The sequence below is a fragment of the Eretmochelys imbricata genome, chromosome 8, assembly GCF_965152235.1.
Source record: "Eretmochelys imbricata isolate rEreImb1 chromosome 8, rEreImb1.hap1, whole genome shotgun sequence".
Taxonomy (NCBI): Eukaryota; Metazoa; Chordata; order Testudines; family Cheloniidae; genus Eretmochelys; species Eretmochelys imbricata.
In genome coordinates, this window is record NC_135579.1 from 76,838,494 (window position 1) to 76,864,835 (window position 26,342).

The 26,342-nt window shown below is 40.9% G+C and overlaps 1 protein-coding gene across 1 annotated transcript; it reads right to left on the reverse strand.

Annotated features, from left to right (window-relative positions):
- Positions 1–2,667: 2,667 nt before the first annotated feature.
- LRRC8C (leucine rich repeat containing 8 VRAC subunit C) lies at positions 2,668–24,388 on the reverse strand. The gene is made up of 4 exons (XM_077824194.1): positions 24,310–24,388; positions 23,408–23,489; positions 7,680–7,821; positions 2,668–5,141 (listed from the first exon to the last, which is right to left on the reverse strand). Exons 3-4 carry the CDS (start codon positions 7,815–7,817, stop codon positions 2,880–2,882), a joined length of 2,400 nt encoding a protein of 799 aa, XP_077680320.1. The 5' UTR covers positions 7,818–7,821; positions 23,408–23,489; positions 24,310–24,388; the 3' UTR covers positions 2,668–2,879.
- Between the last annotated feature and the right edge of the window lie 1,954 nt (positions 24,389–26,342).

Genomic DNA, 26,342 nt, shown 5'->3' on the forward strand with positions numbered 1-26,342 from the left:
TCACATCCCTAACTGATCTAGTTATACCAGTACAAAAACTGTCTGTAGGCCAGGCCTTCAAAACTTTAGCTAAAAGGTGTGTGTCATTTCCATTCAGAATATACACTGCACTATACAAGGGAGACAATAGACACAACATAAATCATGTTTTTGAAATGCTATATCTATAAATATAGACATTGTAAAGATTTTTTTTTAAATCAACCCTAATGTAATCTCCTATTTCAGATCTAAGTAAGAGAATGATACAGATTCACTGATTTCTTGGACATTTTAAACAGTTTACATTCATCAGGAACTACAGCACTTGGGTTTACACAATTAGGTTAATACAAGCAATGAAACATTTCTCTCTCCCAAATCACATCCAACTGAAGCACATTTGAAGCAGTTCTTGTAAGTGCATTCCATATATGAATAAAAGTAGCCCTTGCAACAGCTACATCAGTTATAGAGCTAAACTTAAAAAGCTTGCTTTGGTTCCTTCACATCCAACCCATCTTGTTAATTATATGGAAAAAGTAAGTCAGACTTTGGTACTATGGCAAGTATTCTTACTGAACTACATAGTACACCCTGGATTAACGGGGAAAAAAATATTTTTCTTCATCTCTCCCACCCCCATATGTCAGATTCTTAAAGCAACAACATGCTTTTGTACCAATACCCAAAACTTAAATTAACTATAGTGCAAGCCACACAAGCAATACTGGCAACAAAGAGCAAATACCCTGACAACTACCTAGTAATTGTTTCACATAACTTTGAAAAATTAGCAGCCAAGCCCCTGCAATTTACAAACAGCATGACTGCCCTTTCAAAGGAAATACTTATTTCTAGTTATCTGCTAGCAATTATCCAGTGCCTGCATTGTGATTCAAACATACAGGGGAAGAGGAGACGCCCTGGGAAATTTTAAATTATTTTTTATTAGGCTTAAATTAGCTTTTGAACAGCACATAGAATTAAAATGGACAACACCTGCCAGACCTGCCCATGTAAGAGTAAATGGCAGGAGTAGTTGACAAAATAATTTAACATAGATTTAGCTGATAAAATTCCCAACCTGATATACTATTGTGTCAGCCTATTACAGATTATTAAATTATTTAAAAAAGCAGGCTTCCAATTGTACAATTTTCAATTTAATCACTAGCTGGGAAATTAAAACAAATGTGATTTTCATCACCATCCTCTGCTATGCTGAGTCTTGACATGTTAATATTAGATTCTTTTAATTTAATCTGGTTTCTGATAATCTTAAAGGCTCCTCTGCCAAGCCTGGTAATATGCTACCAAGCCCACTGCAGAGCTTCTTAGCTGCTGGAAGCATTTTTGTTTCCTGGTCAAAAGCTTCACAGACCAAAGATAACTGCAATGATCCTAAGCCCCAAACAGTTCAGTCATATGAGATGCCAAACACCCTGGTGTGGGGGGAAGAAGTGTTGGGGGGAGGGGAGTGAATTCAATGGAAGTTGAAGGCACTCACCACTGTGTAAGAATAGGCCCTTGGTTGTGGGATGGGAGGGAGAGCTCCCTGACTGTGGTATTTCATCTTTACCTTGCAGAATGTAAAGATCTGGGTTGAGATTTTCAAAGCAGTGACTTAGTCACATACCTTCTGTTCAAATTAATGGAAGGTGGGAGGCTACATCCCCTTCTTTTAAAAAAATCTAAAACTTGAATCCTTCCAGGATTCAGAGTGGTAGCTGTGTTAGTCTGTATCAGCAAAAAGAACGAGGAGTACTGGTGGCACCTTAGGGACTAACAAAGTCTCTAAGGTGCCACAAGTACTCCTCCTTCCAAGATTGACTCTCCTATACTACTTTGAAAATCTTAGCCTTACTCGTTCCGTTCTGAAGAATAACGACAGCAGATGTGCTCTGTTCAGCATACTGCATGAGATGGAGGCTGAGATTTTTAGAGGGGCTTAAGGGAGTTAGGTGCCCATTAACTTTCAATGGAAGTTGTGCACCTAATTTCCTTAGGCCCCTTAGAAACTTTTCTAAGGCCATGTCTACACTACCCGCCGGATCGGCAAGTAGTGATCGATCTGTTGGGGATTGATTTATCGTGTCTAGTGTAGACACAATAAATCGATCCTCGATCGCTCTGCCGTCGACTCTGGAACTCCACCATGGCGAGAGGCGGAAGTGGAGTCGATGGGGGAGCGGTGGCCGTCGATCCCGCGCCGCGAGGACGCAAAGTAAGTGATTTAAGTCCATCTAAGATACGTCAACTTCAGCTATGCTATTCTAGTAGCTGAATTTGCGTATCTTAGCTCAATCCCCTGCCTAGTGTACACCAGGCCTAAATGACTTTGACCACTTGGGAGAATAGTTGGTATGTGTGGAGTCTCAACAAAAGGACATTTAATCAAGGTCAGGTTTTGTGAGGTACTGGGCACCATTGATGAAAACAGGGATTGAGGCTGCTCAACATCCCACAGAATCAGCCCCTAGAAAAAAAAATCCTAAGGTATTAACAATGGCCCAGGAGATGATACATTCATCTATTAAAAAATATGCTACTCAAGGTAGACAGCTGGAAGCACACTATCCTCTTCTAGCCAAAATTAAGAAACAGTTGATCTAACCATTAGCTTTTGCCAGTACAAAATAATTTTTCAGACACTTTTGTTATCAGGGCAAAATAAACTTTTAAATATTTTTAAACTGTGAAAAAATACAAGTAAATTTTTATTTAAAAATATATATATTCCTTACTCCACATTTGTTTGTACAGATAGTTTTGTGTTAAAAGGACAAAAGAAAAAATAAAATAAACACATCAATAAAGGCATATTCAGACTATCAAATTATTTATATAGTATATTTGGTAGAAGCATCTTTCTGTAAAACTGAGTAAAAGGAAGTAAATTATTCAGCTTTCATCTGCTCTCTAATGTCAGAAGGCAAAGTTTCAAACAAAGTGTCTTCTACAACCAAGCCAGTCCGCTTCAAAGCCCTACACTCACCAAGTTCAGGCGGGAGAATTTCAAAGTGATTGCCTTTAATATCCAAATAGGAGAGGAATACTAAATTACCAATTTTAGGTGAAAGGACTGACAAGTTATTTTTCCCAATCTTAAGAGTCTTAAGTTTTTTGCAAAAGTATAATTCATCTGGCACATTCTCCACTTTGTTACAAGTGATGGAAAAATACTGTAAACTTTGCAGCACTCCTATTTCCGGTGGAATAAATCGTATATCATTGTAAGACAAGTCTAAGTATCTGATTTTGTTGCACAGGAATAGGTGGGATGGAAGAACCTCTATTTTGTTGTGACTAAAGGAAAGACGCTCTAGGCTAGTGAGTTTCTTTATATGCTCTGGGATATATGTTATACTGTTGTACCACAGTTTTAGGATTGTAAGTTTTCTCAGATATTGAAAACTAACTATTTCTTCTATTGATTTGAGGTTGTTTTCCTTTAAATCCAATTCCTGGAGACTGAGAAGGCTAAAAACTGCATGAGGTATGCGCTCCAAATCACAGTGAACCAGCTCCAACTCAGTCAAGTTAACCATTTTCTTCAGGTTATTGAGCATCACTAATTTGGTGCCATCGTTATGAATACACATTTTTTGAAGATGACTTGAAACATCAACTGCTGATTGTGGGATTTTGGATACATTGCTTTTAATGTAGAGAATTTTAAGGCTTTTAAGTTCCCGAAAAGACTCAAGAGTAATGTTTTTGGAAATATCATGACTGAGAGAACCAATTAAATAGAGCTCTTCTAAATTTCTGAGCCCATACATCCAATGTGGAAGCTCTCTGATGTCATCAAATTTGACACTCAAGATCTTCAGATTTTCCTTCAGAAAAGCCAAGGCAGCACTGTGGATCTTCACAGAACACTGGTACAAAGAGAGCTCTTGGAGATTATCCAACTGTGCAATGGTTGCTGGTATCATAACATTATTAATTATTTCAAGTTTTAGAGACTGCAGCTCTGTAATTTCAAAAACTGTGTCTGGAAGTCCAGAAAGCATGAAGAGCTGCAGTTCTAGCCGGTTATATGCATTTGTTTGTAGCCTCTGTCTCAATTTATCCGCAGTCCATTCATTGTTTAAGTTCAGCTGTTTCAGCTTGTTTTCACTGACCTCAGACAGGAACACTGCAAATCTCTTTGAATAAAGAGGGTCATATTGATCTATCATGTGAAGCATAAAAGCAAAGTCATTCTTAACATCTGGGATATCATCAATTCCAGTCTCTTGCCGAACATATTCAAAGGAATATTCCTTTAGTGAACGATAGAACAACCAATATAAAGTGTAAAGGCATGTTAGTCCATAGATGCTTACAAAGCACAGGTAGCAGAAGGAAAGTTTAGAGAACAGATGTGCCATGGTATGATTACAGGAAAAATTCTTATATCCTGTCATGTCCTGTATGTCAACATTACAGTCTACTGTAAATTGAACTTCTGAAACTAGTGCACTATTGTAAGCAATAATGATAAGGAATTTAATAACTTTAAGTACAGTCTGACGAACATACATAGCATGGAGCAGATCGCTTTCTTCAACGTGCAGTCGGAATTTCTTCACCTTTTCAAACAGTGCTTTTGCCTGTTCTCCTTCTTTTTTATCCAATGCCCCTGCCGTCCCCTTATCTACAACAAACTTTTCAGGTATCGATTTTAAAGACTGAGTCTTGACCAAAGTGCCTTCTGTGCTAGGTTGGATAGTATTTGACCTTGTTATGTTGTTCTTCCTGTTGTCCTTCTCTTCTGAGTCTTCCCCAGACACTTCAGATAAGGCCCTTGTTGTCCAGGGAGAATCAAAACATTTCCCCAGTATGGAAATGAAGTGTTCAATTTTTGAGCTTGATCCAGGGAATTTGAACCAGAAGTTACTACATAGCATGAATATCAGAGTATGTATAAGGACAAGGTAAGGGAAGTATTTTGCATACCAGTGCAGTGCACGTTCATAGCACATTTGGTTTATAAAGCTATACTGCTGAAGGTCTAAATCAGTCTTTAGTCCTTTCATTTCAACAGTGGCAGGAGTAGTGGATGGTTTGGGTGGAGGAAGTGGAGTTGTATTTGGGACTGCATTAGGAATGTGAGAGTGATTCTGTGAAGGCTGTATTCTTTTTGGAAGGCATATTATCTTGTCTTGCATGACCTGAAACACACAGAAAGATACACTTTCAAATTATGAAGAGATGATGCCTAATGTCATCACTGTTTGGATAATAGCATCAGCTAAATGTAATTTCTCCTTGACATACTCTATGCTGAGTACTAGTTCAGTGGTTAAGTCCATTATTATTAGTTTTGTGCTAATCACACCCTTAATATATATGCTAAAAACTAGATTGTCTGACCTATTTAGTCGTCTCCATACATAAAAAATATCTTCCACATATAAACAAACCTATGAACGTATAGCTCTCTCTTTGATTTCATGATCACTGCATGAATTTAGCACTAACCAATCAGATTTAAACCCACCACACATACACACAGGGGTTTATTCTGCCTGAGTGCCCACACTTCCCATTGGCTTCAGCAGGAGCTGAGGGAGCATGCCACCTAGCAGAATTGGACCGCACCACTATTTTTTAACTATCTCCAGCATGGTAACTGCTGAAACTTAGGCTATGTCTACACTTACCGGTAGACTGGCACTGCTGCAATCAATGTAGTGGGTGTCGATTTAGCAGGTCTGGTGAAGACATGCTAAATCAATGGGAGAGTGCTCTCCCACTGATTTGTGTACGCCACCTCCCTGAGAAGAGTAATGTAAGTCGGCAGGAAAGCATCTCCCATCGACACAGCGTTGTGTAGACATCGCGGTAAGTTGACCTAAGCTATGTCTACTTCAGTTATGTTATTCAATTAACTGAAGTCACGTAACTTGGGTCGACTTACCACAGTAGTGTAGATCAGGCTTTAGAAAGCTCCTTTACATACATTGAGCCAGATCCACAACTGGTATAAACTGGTATAAAGCTCCAATGAAGTCAACAGAGTTACCCCAATCAACATCAGTTGAGGATCTGGCCCATTATCTTGAAATTGGGTTTACACATTTGTAACAAACATGAATGTAAATATTTGTCTGTTTCATTTGCATTGTTTTCACACACCATTCCCCTTGTGGTTTATTCAGTCAAGCAGTTAAGTATGCAAGTGACTGAAACTATGCTTTGTTTATATCAACAAACACTTGGCTGCTAGCCCAAAAAGTGCCCTTGTGAAGTGTGATTTTTGAATATATCACATACTTACAGATCTTCTGTACACAGCAGAAGATATTTAAAAAATATAACACAAACAAACTTCTAACTTACATCCTGCACAATTTGAGACATTTATCATTGAAATTCAGGAGCAAATTCCCTGCTGGTGTCAATGAGCAGAGCTCCACTGAAGTCTGCCAGCTTATGACAGCAGAGAATTTGTCCCTTTAACTTCACTTCCTAGGGAATGTGAGTTTCACATTACAGGTATTACTGGATCCAGCAGTGTCAGCTGGATCAAAATCCTGCTAAGAAAATGTGAATCGATAAGAAACGGCATAAGGGTTAAACAAGAAATGATGAGACTTATTTCATATCAGTGACAGAAACGTAGGGCCAGATTGTGGCATGCTCTATAGGTCTATGCAGAAGAGAAGCAGCCTCTGCCGAGTCATTACTCCTGCATAGGTGGGCAAGCAGTAGGTAGAGCAAAGGCTGTGGGATGTATACTGCACGAGGTATAATCCGAGCATAGGGTATGTCCTAACTAGAATGGGGAAAACTGGGAGATAGACCTGATTTGATAGGTGGTTCCTGGGTCTGCACAACTGTGCACTGCCTCCTACGCAAAATCACAATTTAGGGCCCCCCCCCCTTTTTTTTTTTTTAATTAAAAGGGACACTGTTAATGTTTATGTATCTACACTTTGATCTACTCTCAAACCTGGTGGAAAGATCCTTCAAATTTACAGATGTAAAAACAAAAAATATTCATGACCAAATATCTATATTGTTTTTAAACAACAGGTATTTTTGTGGAGCCCACCATACATAATGCTTTCTGCTCCTCATCAGATTTTGGCTCTGTAGCAACATTTAACTAACCCAGCAGTTAACATCAATTGTTTATGTACCAAGCATCCTCGAAATGTTTTGGCATGGAGGAGGCAGTTATTAATTATGGGTGGTTATGAATAAAATAAGCATATTCATTTCAGCTCTATTCAAAACACAGGGAGAAAAATAAAATTTGTGTGTGCCAAATGTGAAAAGACAAAAATATATTTTAAGACCCTAAGAAAGTTGTAAATAATAAAGAGGAAAAAACAAGAATTTAACTCTACAGTCAGGCTTGCTTTGCAAAATTGTAATGAAAATTGACCAGGTTAGGCACAAAATCTACTCACCCTCCTTTGCCATGACTGAGGATCATTAAAAAACAAATGGGCCAATTCCTCAGCTGGTGCAAATCAATACAGTTCCACTGATTTCTGATTTTCAGCAGCTATGGGTCTGGGCCATGATATTTTATTCATCTGTTCAAACAAATTACTCATCTGGGCCAGCAGATTTTGGCATTGCTGTCAGTGACTACAGTGAACACAAAACTTGATAATGGTCTTCTGAAGAAGGCTCTGTCTGGCGTTTTTTGAACACCCCTGACAACATGCTTTTAAGTTATACTTTGTTTAATTTACCTGTAATGTACATCCAAAGACACCAATCATCAGCATGGCTACTGAGAGATAGTCTGTAAACACATCCCACCATGGCTTCAGTACTCTGAATGCTGGCTGCTGTTCAGAGAACTGACGAAATTCGGTGACAGGAATCATGTTTCTGAAAGATAGTCAAGCAAGGCTGGTGTTTAGTCATTTCATGCTATCTTCCTCCATTCCATATGACTCATGGAAAAAGATATTTGACTCACTGGGTGAAAAAAAGAAGAAGCTATTTTGACCTTCTACAATCATTAGGCATTCCATGCTTCCCATACTTCCCTCCCAGTGCCTTGGACCTAAAAATGGGCATAATAGTCATCTCACAAAGGTGTTTCTGGATTATTCATTCATGGCTATAATGTGTTTGGAGATCCTTGGATAGAAGGCACTCTAAGCATTAGTTACATTAACATATTGTCTTCTTAAATCCTCAGACTTCATACACTGTCAACGAAACCACTACAACTGAAGCATTACTTCACAAAACCATATTAAAAGTCAGAGTTATTTATCAGGCAGTGTCAGTATCAATAGGCCTGACTGATGCCCAGTTTGTTGCAGTAATGGTGATGCTATACGGCTCTCTTTATGAAATTACACCCAGCCAAGAGAGTCCCTTCTGATATCTGTGTGCTTATCTCACAAAAACTCAGCAGAGAAACCAGGGGAAAAGTGCTTCTTCAAAAGAGGAAGAGCTGGTATGAGTGATTAATAGGACAAACCTTCGCTTCACTCTCTTTTCTTTTAGAAAACAGTGGAAAAATCGATCCCTTTAAATTATATGACCAGCACTTATCAGTGGAGCACTGTACTTTAGGTATCCTTTACCTGACAGCATCACAGTGCCCATAAGTGTCACTCACAGGAAAGACTCTTGAGCAAGAGCTAAAGCATGTCATAAATTGTTTTTTCTTCAATACTGCAATCTGCACTCTTTTATGGCCATTGCTAGGAAGATTCCTCCCTTCCTTTTCTTTATTTCCAGAACAAATCTAAATAATTTTGGAATGCTATTCCTTCAGATTTTATTTTAAAATTATTATTTTTCTACAAAAACTGATATATTTTTAAAGAATATATAAATACAATGTTAGTCTATTAGATGCCACTTAGTGATCCCTGATAAAGCTTTGCTATTTACCTGACTGTCAGCTCAGTCATTGGAAACTGGCATTTTGCTGATAACAGAAGTACTGCCAGCTCCAAACATTCAAAAATCCCACAGATCATGAGAATGGCTTCAAAATCATTTTTTGTTTTGTTTTGATAACAACTTTGGGGGGGGGGGTGTGATTTTTTTGTGGGATGTTTTTTGTTTTTGGGGTGGAGAGGTGATATGTCTTCTCGCATCAGATCCTGTAGGCTTCACATTTTCAAGCTTTTCTCCACAACTCTGAGGGGTAGATTTTTTTTAAACCAAAGTTGAGATTCTCACACAATCTTATGACTCCAGAAGGAAAGCTTTAAGAACAGCGCCTAATGTCATGAGAGTTGGCAACATACAGCAAGAAGTGCACTGAGCATAGGAGTGGATGGGATGGGAAATCATTCTGCACTGAAATCAGTGGGAAGCCCGGCTAAATTTGAATTCTGCTTTCTCTATGTATTTTTAAGTTTTGTTTTATCGTAACTGTGTTTGATTAATTTATAGGCAGGTAACTGATGAGGAATTTAGATGAAGACATATAGTCTATGCCACTACAAGGAAATGCTCCTCGGATCTCCTTCCCTTCCCCTCCTACTATATTGGATAATGAGCATATGTAGCATGACCCTCCACTAGCTGGAATGTCAGAACTGCTCAAGAGCACATGACCACATCACTGTGTTGTTGGTGGTCCACAGACGATGAGGAAGAATCTCCATGGGGAAAATCTCTCGCATCCTCTATAGCAGGTCTATCTGTGGAGAAGGATGATCTGAGTCTACCTAAGCAACAATACTTGAACAATCTGAAAATTTTCAGATGCAATGTTTTTCTGTCAGAAAATGTCATATTGAAACATGCTGTGGGAAACGTCAAAATTCTGGCTTTTTGTTCTGATTTGGAACAAAAATTTGGAATGTTAGAATTTCCCACAGAATGGAAATTTTTGTCCAAACCAGCGCCAGATAATACTTAGCCCCGTTACTGTTGCACAGTAGAAAGTTTATACACTGGTTACTTTAAAAATAGAAACAGACCAACTGATCTTTTTAAATCAAGATCTATAGCACCTGAAAATTAGTAACCATTCTTTCAGACTAGAGAACCTCACCAGGGAAGAAAAGCACTCTGAAAAATATTGATATGAAGAGGGAAAAAATTACTATTAAAAAAACTTGGCAGGGGTGAGTCAATCTAGTGTTTAGTTTTGTTGTGACAACTATATCAGAATGTTATTTAAGGTCCTGTTCAGCATTCTTTACTCAATATATGGTCCCAATGGTGGAAGTGAATGAACTAATGAACAATAATGACAGTATACAATGAATACAAAGAACAGGAATTGAATTGAATAGAATACAAAGGGTGTCCTTTGTACATAGAGTGGGGACTTTCTACACTTGATCCTTCTTTTGCAATATTTTGCAAACATGGATATTTGCAAGATTCAGATGGAGACTGGTCACAAAGGTATGGGATATTTGAGCCATTTTCTGTCATTCTCTCAAGAAAATCATTTCTAATGGCAGGCTACCTTTGTGGCACTAGAAATCACAGCAGAGGCCTGTAAGAAATTCAAAGGAAGGTATCTGTATTCTACAATTCTGCTGGATTGAATGATTGAACGAAAAGTGGATACATATAACTACCACTTCTTTTACAACAGTAGCTTGATTTTACACATTCCGCTTCTAGCCCTGTTGCCATGAAGACACCTTGGAATTCCATAAGCAGAGGATTCCAAAGCTTCAGAAAAACAGACTGCATGTTTATCTTTTTCAAAGAATTGCTAAAGAACTCCTCCAGACTGCACAAGGACTCTGACACTAAAGAAGTGTTACAGTCAAACAGTATTTTATTCATAGATTCATTTCCAATCAGATGTGACAAGGACTTTGCAAACGGAAAAGGTTCAGATTCAATCTATATTCTGCTGACTATTTTAAACAAGTCAAAACAGAGATAGTTTAAAACCAATGCCACATTTCAGGACACAGATCAACACATTAACTACTGGAGTTTCTCTTATGTTATTAAAAGGAATTGCAATATTAAAGATGAATTTAAACACTGTGGGTTAGAATTTCAGCTGGTGTAAATTGGTACTGCTCCACTGACTTCAATTCAGTTGCATCCACAGTTACTATTTACAGGCACAATACCCAGTAGTTTAGGCCTAAACTTTGACCTACATTAAATGTTGTTATAATCTGGTTGGAGAATCTCTGAATTCTAAATACTCTTAATTTTCTTAATTAAAATCATCACTCTCGTTCTCTTTTCTCTCTTGCTTCCCCTACCCCACCTTGCTCTCCAGAAATTTAAAAAAGAAAGGGAGGCATGAGCTAGACTATCTGGTATTCTGCTGCTGCAGAGAATTAAGAGAAGAAGCCCAAGTTAAACTTTGTTCTGAGAACCAGCCAATGGTGGTATACAAACAAGGAGGGACAAACAACACAAAACAAGCTTGTAAACAATTCAAAATAAAATTCAGGGTTTGCCAGATAGAAAACTGGGAGGGGGGGGGGCGTTAGTAGGGAAATATATTTTTAATGTTTCTAGGGAGGTATTTCAAACAATGGAAAATAAAGGAAACTGAAAATTGATTCAGTGAATATGGGCAATGAGAGGAGATGTGAAAATACAGGAGTGCAGAAGAATTTTGAGGAACCCTGAAATTGCACAGCAAAAGAATAGCACATGGAAAAGAAGGGGGCAGTGTGGTCTTCTGAAGGAATATGAAGATAATAAACAAACAGACATGTGCTGGGAATGGAGATGTGGGGAAGAAGCAAACAAGAGCACTGAGGGCCACATTCTCAGCTGGTATAAATGGGCACAGCAACTTTGACTTCTGTGGAGCTTCAAGCATTTACATCATCTGAGAACTTGGCCCACAGAGTCAGTTAATGCTTTCAGGAGCAGATAAGAGCAGCAAAAAGCAGACTGAGTTAATGCAACCTAAAGGAGTTAAGGAGAATAAATAGATGAGGGTGGGGAAGAAGGGAATTGGAGACAAATTAGTCTCATTAATAAATGAGAGAAATTAAATCAAATTATGATTCTAAAATGGCTACGCCATTGCACTAATCTGCCTGTTTGCAATTGGCCTTCATCAAATTAAATAAAGAAAAGTGGTATAGACAGTTAGGAAGTAATGAAGGTTCTTGCCAATGTGGCTGAAGAGAAAAGTGAATATATTTTATAGATCAGGAGATGCAGATGACATGCATTTCAGGATAGGAAGGAAATTAAATAATTCAATTCCTGAACCACTGACAGCTCACAGGAATACCTGCAGGGTGCAGCTGGGGAGGGGTGATGCTAGCAGAGCAGGGTTTTCCATTCACTGACTATCCCCTTGTGGGGCTGATATCCTCAGGCCCAGGCTGGAGAGGTAGTTTAGTAGTTTATAAGAGCTTTACTATATTTTTTCTCCAGTGTGTTTTTGTCAAGTGTCTTGAAAAATACTTTAGAATTAAAAACCACACACACAAATGCATCTAAAATACTGTCCTGAATTAAAAAGATACAGCCAACGATAGTGCGACTATAGCCTTTGGGTCTAATAACAGGCTACCATGGTCATTTTTAAAGAGATGTCTGTTGAGTAACATACTTCATTCTGTGTAGCATAACTGGTAGTGGATACATACTAACCTTTACCTGCACAAGGGGGTTGGTCACATGAAACTGCTGTGCGTTTTTAACTTACCTGTCTCTGCTTTCCAAATGCAATTTAAATAGGTATTATGATTGGAAAAGCAGATTCAATGAAATATAAAGAATGGATTGGACACTGTCCCTTTATTTTATCTATTGCAAGCTCTTTGGGATAGGGAGCATGTCTTTGTAGATGTCTGTATGGCCACTTAGCATATTTTCTTCATGGAACACTCAAAAATAATAAAAAGTTGACACCAAGATGGCTGCTTGTATAGAGTTGCTTTCCCCAGGTTCTTTAAGTGCCAAACAAATGTGTTGTCCACAGGTGACATGCAGGAGATGGAAGGATGGAGTTCCCCTTCCCTGTACCAGCAGGTGGATCAACCTCTCTGGGAGAATAACTGCAGTCTCCAGGATGTGGCAGAGGCTACCGACTGTTCTGCGCTCCCTAAATGGGAGATCAATCAGGGGATTGGTATCATTTGTTGACCCACTGATAGGCCCCATCTGTCCCAGCCACCTTCCACACCATCCCCATATCCTCACTGAACAATGCCCCAAGACTGGGTCCCCATACACAGCTTCACTACAGCTTGTCTGCTACATACAGTATAAAATGGCAGCTCCATTGTTTTTGTTTCTTACATGACCACCCACAGAGGAACAAGATTTGCCACTCCAAGAGTAATGGGTCTGCCAAACTGCAGAGTTTTTCACTACAGGTCAAGCCTTTCTCTATTTTTATTCTTCATGTGGAACAAGATAATCAATTGTTTTACAACACAGGGAGGCAATCATTATTCATTGTGTGTGTTACAGGATCAGGGCCTCATTGTGCTGGATGCAAATATTTAATAAGACAGTCTCCAGGAGCTCACTGATGCAACAGAAAGTGAAGAACACAATGGAGGAGAAGAGAGAAGATTAAGGTGACAATAATAGGAAGACAGGGTTGCAGGTATAATTAACTAAATACACCTTGGAGGCTTGAAAGGTGTGGGATTTCTTAAAATAACCAGCTACGAGATATAAAATTATTCATTCGCTGGCAATACATTTCACAGTCATAACTCTGCATCAGTATAGGATAGAGAATCAATACCATCACCTCTTGAGGGTGTGTCACAAGGCTATGGACTTGATCCTGCTCCTCTGAAGTCAGTGGGAATTTTTTCCATTGACTTTAGAAGGGCATAAGGTCAGGCAGGCTCCAGCTGAGGGCAGAACAGCAGCAGGGCTGTGAGTGGAAGGTTTGTGCATCAAGACTATGCTGTGATTTTGGGACAGATGGTAACCATGGGGGACTTCACGCTATTTCAAGCCAGGAGATCCACTGATGGCGCAAAGTGCTGGGCTAGGCAAAAGTAGCTCTCCCTGCTGGCTTACATATACTGTTTGTGTTAGTATGAATTATGAAGTGTCTTTTGGAAAACTGCTGCAAGTAAGTCTCTGGGCTTACACATACACAAATTATGGACCATTCATATTAATTAAAAAAGCAGAGAGCAATGTATATTTAACATACAGGCTATGGCAATTATGAGCAGCAATGAACCTATGGCCTGGGAGCTGCGGGGCTGATGGAGTCTGTAAGCATTTATGTTCCTTGTATTGGATGAGTGCTGGATACACAGAGTATTACTTCATATAAAACATTACACTGCACACTCCTGAAATTGGAGCACTTTGTCACAGACCGTAAACATTTGTTACGAGTAATATTTCAGTGCAACTTTCAAGGGATCCTGTAATATCTTTGGCCTTGGACGAGACACCAAGTTAAGGAAACAAGCTAAACTTTAATAACAGAAGGCCCAATTCTGCAGTTCTGAGCAGATAAATCTTCCGAGTTATTTTTTGGTTTTTGTCTGCACAGAGACTACAGGATTCAGCTCTTTGTTTGGCCAGCTAGAGTAGATAAGACTAAATTATGGCCACAGTCCTGCAGCCAGATCCGCATGGGTGTACCTGGGGTGCTGGGTTAGGCAAAAATCACTGCACCCATGTGGAGCCCCATTGATTACAGCCAAGTTTTGACCTGGACTGAACAGTAGTAGAATAAGCAGGGAAGGCTCTACCATGTATTGAGGTCATCCGACAATTCCCATTTTAAGACCTTGTTTCAGTTTTTTACAACTTTGCTGAACTGTTTGGCCTGAAATTTTGCATGCTGGGTGTCTGCCTCAGTCTGAAATAGTTGGTGTTTTTTTAAAAGAAAAATGTAGCCAGTATGGTTCCACTGTTTCTGAGAACAAGACTGGGGGAAAATACATTTTGCCCATATTAAAAAATTCTTGAGATTTTTTTCTTTGAAAGGTTTTGAAGCAGGGACTTGAAATTTGGTAGGACCTGGTGTTTGTGTCAGTGATGAACCTTTTGCTGTCCAGGCAAAAATCTGCCACATTTGGCCAAGTTATAAGCCTTTGAAAAATTGCAGTTTAAACATGCTCAGTGGAGTCTTCTTTGATTTAGTAGCTAGAAATAACTGAAGATTCCACCCTCACTGAGCATGCTTGAGCCTCTCACTGCTCCTAGTGCTGACCAGACTGTGAATACACCATGCCCACAGCATGACTGAACATACTCCATCCCCTCACAGCTCCTGTGTGTGACTGGACAGTGCGCATGCGCCATGGCGGCAGAGTTACGGAGTATGCTCCAACCCCACGCTATAGGGGCTCAGAAGGAATTTCTCTGAAATTGCTGCTCTCAGCTACTCCAGGCTGGGCACTGTAACCAACAATAGGGAGCCTGTCTCTCCTGTGCTCTCAATGAATCCCATCCTCTGCTGGCATCCAGTCAGCATTTTGGAGGACGCCATCTGATTTGAAGGTAGAGGGGACAAAGGACAGGCAAAGGGAGGGAAAGGAATAAATTGGGACAAGGAGTCTGCTGAGCCTGGGACTGGGGGAAAGAAACTGGGAGCTGGAACCAGAAGACTGGAACTGGTTGGGCAAGGAAAAAAATAGTAATGACCACATAATGGATGACTGTTTCGTTATTCATATGCACAAAAGGGAAAGGGTGCACAGGCAACCTTAATACTGGCATTTCCTAACATTTAAGTGCTTGACTTTATCATCTTAACAATGTTCTTTTAATTATGTGTGTAAAATATATAATAAGGTCTTGGCTGACGTCTTCGATTTTGGCAATCATTTTACTATATGTTTGAGTAGTGTCCAACACAGTGTGTACCTAATCCTGACTGAGGCCTCTGGATGGTCCTCTTGTAACACATAAATAACATGCGTAAATAAATAAAACTCTTACTACTAACTTTTTCCTACCTTTTAGGCATTTGAAGGGAACCGTATATCTAAGAATGAGTCACCCTCCCCTGTTAAGCTTTGAAGCCACAACTATTTTCTGTGGACTGGTGGAAAAACTACAATGAATACAGATCATTTGTAAAGCTCTTACAATTTTTGCCAGCTTTTTTTTTTTGGTGAGCTTCCCTTAGTTCTGTTGATCATAACTAAGAATTTCACAGTGAAAAACATCAATATTTGGGAACAAGGAATACAAACAAGTGATGCTACTGCTCAATAATAAACTCAATTTTAAAGAACTGGAAAGTGTGTAAAAATACATTTTAAAAGATCCATTTATGTCCTCAAAGCAGTTATTTTTAGGTCTACATGTTTACTGTATTCTAGAAACATTTTAAAACAAAATATTTGAAATTCATTTTCTTGGGGGATGGGGCTGATCAACAAATGTGGCCTAATGAGCGAGACAATGGAGTAAGAGTCAGGAGTCCGAGCCCCAGCTCTGTCACTGGCTCATTGCATAATCTCTCTATATCTTAGTTTCCCCATTTGTAAAATGTGCATAATGAGGCTTACTACCTTTGTAAAGTGTGACAGGATGTGTGGATGAACAGTGCTATAGATTATTTTCTCTAGTTCTCTGGAAAGAATCCAGTCTGAGCTGATAGTGACTGAAAATTGTTCTCTGATGGCTTTGTGAAATTAGGCTGATTTGATACCACAAAGAACAAAAATCTCCCACATCATAATTAGTACTAGTTGGCCTTCTGTGGAGGGACAACATTGAATTTTTCTGTAGAATGGATTATTCTCTCACCTCGAAACATGATGGTCCCTGCAGGTCAGGGTTCAAACACAAAATAGGGCCCCATCCTACCATCTGTACATGAGCAATGTTCCTCATTGACTTTAATGGGAGTTTTCCTTAGGTAAGGGCTGCAGGACGAGGCTTATACACTGTTCCCTGGGCTATGCCTGTCCAGTGCAGAAACAGGACTTTTGTCTCCAGGGCTATAATTCAGCACATTTCCACACACACAGCATTTTAAAAAGATTCTCCATCACTTTCCAGTAAAACCCTGAGTTCTAAGATTCTGTTTACCCAGTTTCTAGGACCCCCCAGGGCAAGGACTGGGGCCAAGTCTTTTATAAGCAACTAGTGTGTGGCACTTCAGACACTTTAAAGGGAGGCAGATTTTCAGGAAGTGCTGAACACTCACCTGAAAATCCTAGCTCTACTGAAATCATTGAGAGTTTTGCTATCAACTTCAGTGGAACCAGGATTTCATCTCAGGTATCTCCAGCTAGGAGCCCAGATTCACTAGTCACTTTTGAAAATGGTGGCTTGTGTCATTCTGCAGACACATGGCATTATGTGCAGATGTTGGAAAACAATAATAGACACAACACATAACAAATACAGAGGAGGAAGTGCAAGAAATGTTTCTTGTTCTATTTTAAGTGTTTGTGACATCATCAACTGCTCCAGAAGAAACTCAGAGACAAACTTCAAGACCCACCAGATACGTCAAAGAGGAACTGATTTTATATGCTGTGTTTTTAAATGTATGTAACAGCAATTTCAGCCTACACACAAGTGAAACTATTACTGCGGAGTTAGTAGCCCAAAAAAATATTCTTCTTGTTTTTTTTAATACATAAAAGCCATAATACCTTTTCATGAGAGTAGCATAAACACATTTGCATACTCAACTGCTCTCTCAACTTTGTTGGATTACGGAAACACAAAAGTAGGGCTGGATCATGCGCCTCAAAACCTCACTGAGGTCAATGAGAGCTGTGTGTACACAAGTTATGCAGGATTTAGAGAAATAGTAAAGTCCCCAGATTTTCTGTCCCAAAAGAGACCGATGAAGTGAGCTGTAGCTCACAAAAGCTTATGCTCAAATAAATTGGTTAGTCTCTAAGGTGCCACAAGTACTCCTTTTCTTTTTGCTTCAAAAGGCATATACAGCATTTTGCAGCTTTGGGAATAACACTCTTATCTTAACAGGGTTAACATATCTTTCAAGCTTAGGACTCTGTCTCAAAATGCTCTTTACATGATAAAAAAAACTATTAGATCAAACTCAAACATAGAGTAAGAAGAAATTATTCAAAAAGTGATATTTTAAGACATCCTAAAATCTGACAGCCTGATTCAGAAAAGCAAAAGTTTTGCCAGGTTCTTCAGAAATCCTTAACATATTCAGATAGCACAGACACTTAGGAATAATCCTCAATTTTAGGGAATACAAACATTGTAAAAAATAGTGCAATTAATTGATTAGGAATATGTAGGGGCCATAGCTGAATACAAATATTCATTATCCATAAATCTGAAGTTGCATAAACAAATTTCACTGATGTAATTAAAAATTAAAAATCAACCATGACCAAGTCAGGAAACATAAAAAATATCTAAAGAGATCCATTCTGAGTCTCAAGCAGTTCTATCATCTGAAATGTTAAAGACCACACTGTAGTGGAGCCAAAGAAAATTAAAGAAGTGTCTGCTTTCATGATTTATGCCTTTTTCATATAAAGGATCTTTTCTTCTATCCCTTGCATGTGGTACAAGGGGACTTTTTAAAGTTTGCAGTATTCTTATAAAATATTAATCCCAATACACCTGGATAAACATACAGATATTTTCAGCCAGAAATGTATATCACACATTTTTCTCCTTAGTGTAAAAAGCTTCCCACTAGAGACCACATTTGTAGGACAGATCAATCATAGAAGCATAGCCCATTTTATACTAATAGTATCATTTCTGACTGGGCAATAGGAAAGGCTAGTTTATATAATTTTCAAATTTTTAAAACTGATATAGTCTACATGCATAAAAAAAAATATGTAGGACTGCTGTTTTTTAGGCATTCTGTCCAGATAACCTCCTTATTTCAAAATCCTGTTCTGAATTAATAGAAAAAGAAATGTTAACAGCTACTGTATATTGATAACTACTAACATTAAGTGGATCTTTACAGGACATAAAGCTCAAAGATTTGAAGGATCTAGAAAAACAGATCTGAGTCTGAACTCTTTATAGGACTCTTTCAGCTCATTGGGCCTGGTCTACGCTTACAATTTAGGTCGACATAGCTACAGTGCTCAGGATGTGAAAAATCCACATAGCGCCCACTGTAGGTGGAGCTAGGTCAACAGAAGATGAATACTTTTATCAGTCTAGCTACCATAGCTCGGGGCATGGTGCTCCTACAGTGACGGAAAAGCTCCTTCCATTGCTGTGGGCTGCATTTACATTATGGAGTTATACTCACGTAGCTATAGCACCAGAGTTATGCCATTATAATCCCCATAGTATAGACTCGGCCTCAGTGTCCAGCCATGCCCTTCTGAGGGCAGATTAGAGTTTTCTTAACCAAAAAGTCTTTTGGTATACCACAACACACAGAAAGGCAACTCCTAGTAGTCAAGCCAAAATTTTTTTAGTTGTCTGGAATTCTGATCATAATACAGCAGGTGTAATAGTGTTTACAAAATGGTGTTTAAAATGGGTTTCCTCTGTTCTATTTTCAAGGTGTGCATGAAAGGTATTTAACAGCAGTTCTATGTCACAATGCAAGAGGAGGGTGCAGTTCATCAAAAAGTCATCAAGATTGATTGTACCAGTTATAGGACTTGCCTAACAACTGTCTCTCTTCAGCTGACAAACAGAAATTACATTTCTTACAGTTCAATATCTACTTTTTTGTTACTGCATTTCAGCATTAAACCTGGGCACTCCAGTGTGACATACCTGGTATGATACATGGGGCAGCACTTGACTCTTGGTTTGCTGCATTTAGCAGTTATCTTCAGCAGCATGCAAGTGGTCAGTCCAGATCAGATGCTAGATCTCCAAAGGGACTCTGGGTATGTCTACATGAAAAGGCTACAATGGTGCATAGATACTTTACAGCAATAGAAGGGGTTTTTCCATTGCTGTAGTAAATCTACCTCCCCGAGAAGTGGTAACTAGGTTGATGGGAGAATTCTTTGGTTGACTTCGTAATTTCTACGTTGGGGCTTAGTTCAGCTTAATTATATTGCACAGGGCATGAAATTTTTCACAGCTCTGAGTGATGTAGTTAAGCTGACCTAACTTTGTAGTGTAAACCAGCCCTTAGGCATTGCAATGCCTAACTTTTAGGTGACTTGCCACCAGTGGAATCCACAATGCCAATGTAGGCATCCAGGCTCCCTATAGAATGCATGGGGAGAGACAGGCACTGAAGATTAGAATTCACAAAAGCCAACACACTGAGTAGGGGAGCCACCTCAGCTAACCAGAGGAAATGTCAAGGAGAGAGATGTGGCCTAAGGCTCATTCTCCAAAGGAGTGAGGTGCCTAAATCTGGGCTGGATTTAGGTGCCTATCTGTGCCTGGGATTTTCAGCTTTGCACCCTCTCCTGGAATTAGCCATCTAAACTGTGGTTTGCAAGAAACAGAGGACGAGGTGTTGGTGCTAGTGTCCTCCCTTATAAAACTTTTAGCACAATGAGATGTGGGAGACCCAGGTTCAATTCCCCTCCTCTACCTGATGTGGAGAAGGGATCTGAACGTAAGTCTCCCCCGTCAGAAGAGTACCCTAACCATTGGTCCCTGGGATATTCTGGGGGAGAGCACTCTCAGTGTCCCCTGTTGAAGTTGTTCTACTGTGTATAAATAATTAAATATGCACAGAGCCAAAGAGAGTGTGAGAATGACTCTACAACCCTGTGATTAGGGCACTCACCTGGGAGGTGAGAGACCCAGGTTCAGTCCCTCTGCTCCACTGCAAATGTAATTACCACCTACTCCTTCACAAGCCATTTTGTGCGAGATTAAGCTTGCTCTGAGAATGCCTACCGTATCAGGCCCCTCAGGCAAGACAGGCAGAGGAACGCCTAGTTTGAGGATGTGGTTTGGCACTTTTATATAAGAATAAAGAGAAGCCAATTCAGAGTGTCTACTGCACAAGTTTAAAGAAGCTTCCTTTGGCAGAGAACAACAGTGGTAACAGTGCCTGGCCTGCCCTGGGAGTGAATTATCCCACTAAAGGAGCTATGCCTGAAGGTACAGCAGGTACAAACTGCATACTCAGAGCCCAAAAGGGTGAAGCAAGCCTCGTATCTTGTCATTCTCAAGGGGAGAAAAAGACCTAATAAATCCACAGCATCGACGGTATTCAGAGGTCCCCATTCACTGTGCCCTGAGTTCCCAAATAGTGTTATGTCACAAGATCTCAAGACAGAGAGGTAAAGGATGAACTGTAGAGAGAAGCTTCCAGTGCACCAAATGTGTGGAGTAAAATGCTGGCTGAAAATTTTCCATGGAGTCTTTTTGGGGTGGAAAGTGGTTTCTCAGCTACACTGAGATTTTAATGAAAAAAATCTCTTTCCTTTGAAAAGTTTGGGGGTTTCTTAGAAAACCTGAAAACCAAACATTTTTTCAGATTTCAGAAAGTGAAAAATGTTTGATTTTCAGGTTAAGAAACCCCAAAAAAGTTAAAAAAAAATTTGAATGAAAAAAAAAATCAGGTTCATCAAAATGTTTAGCAGAAAGAAAGAGAGAGAAACCCTCTCCAGCCCAGCTCGAGAATTAAACACACAGCTTCCACTATTGCGACTTGTTCTGACGAACTGCCTCTTTCATTTCCTTTCACATTCAGAGGTGTTTGGTTGGGAAGCATATTTCTTCCAGTTAAGGAAGGCCAAGTTTCGCTGCCTCTGAAGTAAAGCAGTGTTGTTCTAAGGTCACTGCACGACACTGCTGAAAGAAAGCCAAGGTTCTGCATCTCCTGTAGTGCTGACACCTTCTGGCCCATGTGATCACAAGACAGTATAATTCTGCCTATTGACCATCCAGCCACCCGAGTTTTGTTTAACTTTCTCATGCCCCCACCCAACACACACACTTACTACACACACACTTACTACAGAAATATATCCACTAATGTGGGCATACATTTTAAACAGTGATGAGGGATTTTGGATGCCTCAATTTTTGGGAGCCCAGCTTGATGCACACTAAAGAGGCCTGATTTCCAGAAAGTGCTGAGCACCCAACTAAGTACCTTTGTGATGAAACTCAAAGATTCTTCTGATTGCCTCTATTGGGAACCAGGAGGCACTGGTCACAAATAGCGTATGTACAGAGTAATCAGATTTTTAGGGTTGGGAACCAAAAGTTTACATTTGAAACCAATTCACAGAACAACGTAAATAATACCATAAAATCTAAAACTGCATATGAGCTGTCCAGTGGCTGCCTTTAAACACTCAGACATTGAAGGAGAACAAAGCAAAAACTTCAGCAAACTTTTTAACAGGATTAGAGAGAGACTGGAAAAGGAAATGATTCAGACACCACAGGTGCTCAGTACAAGGCCTTTATGCATCAGTGGCGACAATTCAGTCATGTTTACACATAAGCAAGTTACCATTAGTTTAAAAATCATAATAGGGCCCAATTCTGTGACATGCTCAGCACCCTCCACTCCTCTTCAAGGTCCAACCCTGCACCACAGAAGTGAAAGGGAGTTTTCAGTAGATACAGATCATTAAGTGGGAATGAGGAGTGCTGGACTTCTAACTACAAGGATCAAGCCCAAAAATGAAATTAAAATACATAGATTTTTAACTGAGTTTTATTACATTTGAACAGCATACATTTTTTCCTTTGCTTTGTTTGCAATTTCCATCCCCAACTGTTCACATGTATGTATTTTTTTAAAAGAGCTTTTCTCTTTCTTAGCATACTCCATAGTATCCTCAAAACCTAAGTGATCTGTACAAGCAAAGGTTTACATATATTTCTAATGGTGCTATTCCAAATGTTATGTTCTCTGACACCTAGCGTAAATTTTGTAAGAGAATACAAAACAAATCTATACCCCATGTACTTGTTTGTGAGATAAAAATCATCAATTTTGGGAAAAAAATCCTAATGGAATTATTATAAGGTATATTTGGCAGACTTTCATATGCTACTCATTTTGCTTGGTCAACTCTGTCTGGTTAACTGGATAAATTACATTTCATTTACAATGAACAAAAAAATCCAGCACATTGTAGCATAGCAATTCTATTTTAAACTGATCTTGAAATCAGGGTCATTTTAATTTTTGACAAAAATCGGAGCCATGTATTCTTGAGCCTTTAACTATATTTTCTCTTGGGTCATCTCTTTTCATGACGTTGGAATCTTACTACTAACTACCAAACCACACATATAACAAATAAGAGGTAGGAATACACAGTTTGAAATTTCTAATATAAAATATTCTGCTCTTCTGAGCTCAGACCTTGGGAAGTGCTAATCAAATCCATCACTTATAAACCCCTTTTCACAGATTCCTGATTAAGCTTGGAGTACATAAAAAGGACTGGAATAATCCTTGTTCATGTCTCTGTAAAGAGATATACCAAAAGCACTGTCGAACTTAGTGTGGCTTGCATATTCAAAGCTTTCCCTTATTTACCCCCCCTCCCCCATATCAACAAAAACAGGTTAACTCAACTAATCCATATGAATCGTGACTATTTTATCTTTCAACTACTGAGACTACTTCTTTTACCTGTATTCTTCGTAAACCAGAAGAACGGGAACAAGAAAACATGCCACTTACACTAGAAGCTGATGCTGTTTTCCTCTGCTGTACCGTTACTCCTCAGGGTTGCTTCTACCATGGTAACTCAAGCCTACTGTTTCTAAACAGAAAACCAAATGTCCAAAATTGCTACAGGTTTCAACGCTGGGGGTTCGTCTGTTGTCATCTACATTGGCTTTATGTTGATGGCAACCCTAAAACGTACCGTGTCAGCAGAGGAAATTCTGAGATTCCAGATAAAGTTTGGCTTTCACAGAGCTACAGAAGACGTGGGGGTGGGGGAGGGAGATGGACTGTGCACAATGAAATACCGAAACGTTCGCGGTTTAAACCAGCTCTTCAGTGATGGGTGAAGGTGGTGGGAGAGGAGAGAGTCCCCTAGTGACTCTGGCTGCATTCACCGACTTCCTGGGCTCTTTAGCTGGGGCCCCCCTCCCCTGGCTGCTGGAGGAGCCCAGCTCTGCGCGGCTGCCCAACAGAGCAGCCCTCCCTGCCTCGGAAATGCAGCTGCCTGCCCCGGTTAGCAAAAGGCAGGATGGGTAGCTCGCCAGCCCCGGGGAGGGAACGAGCGGGTCCAGGGCTCCTCTGCCCACCGGGCCAGCAGGGGAAAGGCCTCCGGGCTCCTCTGGATGGTTCCCAGCCCCTCGAGCAGCCCCACCGCGACGGCGCCAGCCCTGCCCGCTCCCAGGGCTTCTCCAGCGCCCGGAGCCCGCGGCCGGCACCTTCCCCGGGGCAGTACCTGGAGGCTGCGGGCGAGGTCTGGCGGGCGGGCTGGGGGCGCGGGCCCGGGGGCAGATACCGCCGCACAGCGCAGGGCGGAGGATGCCGAGCTGCCGGGTTCCCGTCTAACGGAGCCGGCTCCCCGCGGGCAGCGGGCGGGGCTGAGATCCCGCCTGGCCGGGGCAGCGAGCGGCGCCTACCTGGGGGGATGCAGCGGGCTGCGGCGCGGGGGCAGCGGCGCTCAAGGCTCCCGGCGGCGGCAGTGCGGCTGGCTGCTGCTTCCCCGCTCCGAGCTGGGCGCCGCCGAGGCCGCTGCCCCCGCCCCTCCTCCAGCTGCAGTCCCGGCCGCCGACGCCAGGGGCTCGCCGCAGGAAGCGGGGCTAGTCCCCGCCTGGGCTGGGGCGGGCCCCCCCGAGAGAGCGGCCGCGAGGCTGGGCCGGGGAGGGGCGGCGGCTGCTACTGCCTGCCCCTGCCCCTGCCTGGGTGGGGAGAGGTAACCCGCCTGGGGGGCCCAGCCCGGCCGCGGCTCAGGGTTGGACATATGCCTGGAGGTTTCATCACATGACATCATCTTTAATCAAAGATTAATCTTTAATTCCTGGAGACTCCCGGGGGGTTGGCCAGCCCTAGGCCCAGCTTAGTCAGCGGGAGGATCGCCAGGAATCGTCCCCACAAGTCCTGCCAGTAGAGCCCAGCAGCGAGCCTTGGCCCCTAGCAGCAAGGAGCAGGGAAGAAAGCCAAGCCTTGGTCACCCATCACTGCCCTGTCAGTGCCCCAGAGCCAGCTAGGCACCTTCTAGCCCACCAAACTCACTGAGCAATAGGAAAACAGGCGGGGGTCCACTATCCCAATCCCTGCCCCCTGGCAGCTGCAGGGAGCGTGCACCTGATAGGCAGTGTTTGCAGGATCTGGCCCTGGGTTACTGCCCTCCCTGGGCTCCCCAGCCAATCCTTCCTGCTTCTCTTCTCTGTGTCTTTTAGCCCCCAGCCTGTAAACAAGTACATAACTTCACACAGATGACTAATGCCATGAGATCAATGGAGCTATTGCTGGGGGACACGTTTCCCCGCACAGTGCTCTAGACAGAGTGAGAGTGTCAGGTCCAGGGATGCAGTTCTTCCGGATTTCCTTTCTCATAGGGAAGCTGCTCTGTTCTCCCTGAACGTGCCCCACACGTTTCACCCAGGTGATTTCAGAATTTGTTCTCTGATAGTTTGATGTTTATTTGGGATCCCCATCATCCCTCCAGAAATCAGGATAACCTTTTTCATTTATCAAAGGAATTGTGGCTTTAAAATATTTAGAAACAAATGTTAGGAACTCTTTGGAATGATTCAGGTGGCGGACAAGAATGTGCAGAACGACCTTGTGGTTCAAGACTTAGTGTGAAAGCTCTTCTGTTCTCCTCTGGGGTGTCTGAGAGCCTGGAGCACTTTGATGTACAGATGAAGGAACATTGGGCTCAGATCAAGTGTACTATCCATCCTTTTTTCCATATCTAACATCTGTGACCTATGCTCTGAACAGTTTAATGCTGGATGAAGAATAGCTATGAGATGAAGATCCTGAATAGATTCCTAATGTTACAGGAGGGCTAAAGAACATTTTTGAAGCCCTATTAATAAAAGTACATTAATCGTTGCCATGGAATTTAAGGAAATATTACTGTAATAATAATAATAAAAATATTTCCATATGTGACCTCCCCACCAGAGATTCTCAGTTACCCTACATTTGTACAGTGCCTAGCACAAGTGGCTCCTGATCTCATAGCCTGTTCATGCTACAGTAATATTCATGTTAATACCAACATGAGAAATTAGTGAAAATGCGGTGTTTTAGTTAATTTGATGTTTGTGTCATGAGACTATTTATGGGTAGCTTACATTTGAAGAAGAAGAAAAAAGAAAAATCATTTTTCATATTTGGCAACCAGCTTCAATCCTTGTCCAGAGAATGACAGCAAAAAATGTTATGGGAAGTGTTTGACCCTAAAACTCAGGGTCATAGAAAAAAACATTAAGAGGTCTGGGATCTTTGAAACTGCATTAGCAATGACAGTGACTGACAGAATGTAAATTAAAAGCATAAATATCTATCTTAGCAATTCACAAGATATAGATTCAGAAGAGTTGTTAAAAGCAAGTGTTTTTACTGACCTGCAGAGAGTACTGTCCTCTATCACTGAAAAATGTCAAGCTCAAGGAGAACCAGGGCACAGAAATGGAGACAA

Excerpts from the sequence above, each read along its gene's own strand:
- LRRC8C (XM_077824194.1), bottom strand. The coding sequence starts at position 7,817 with ATGATTCCTGTCACCGAATTTCGTCAGTTCTCTGAACAGCAGCCAGCA. Across the intron at positions 5,142-7,679 it reads TCTTTGGATGTACATTACAG|GTCATGCAAGACAAGATAAT; the intron begins GTAAATTAAACA and ends TGTGTGTTTCAG.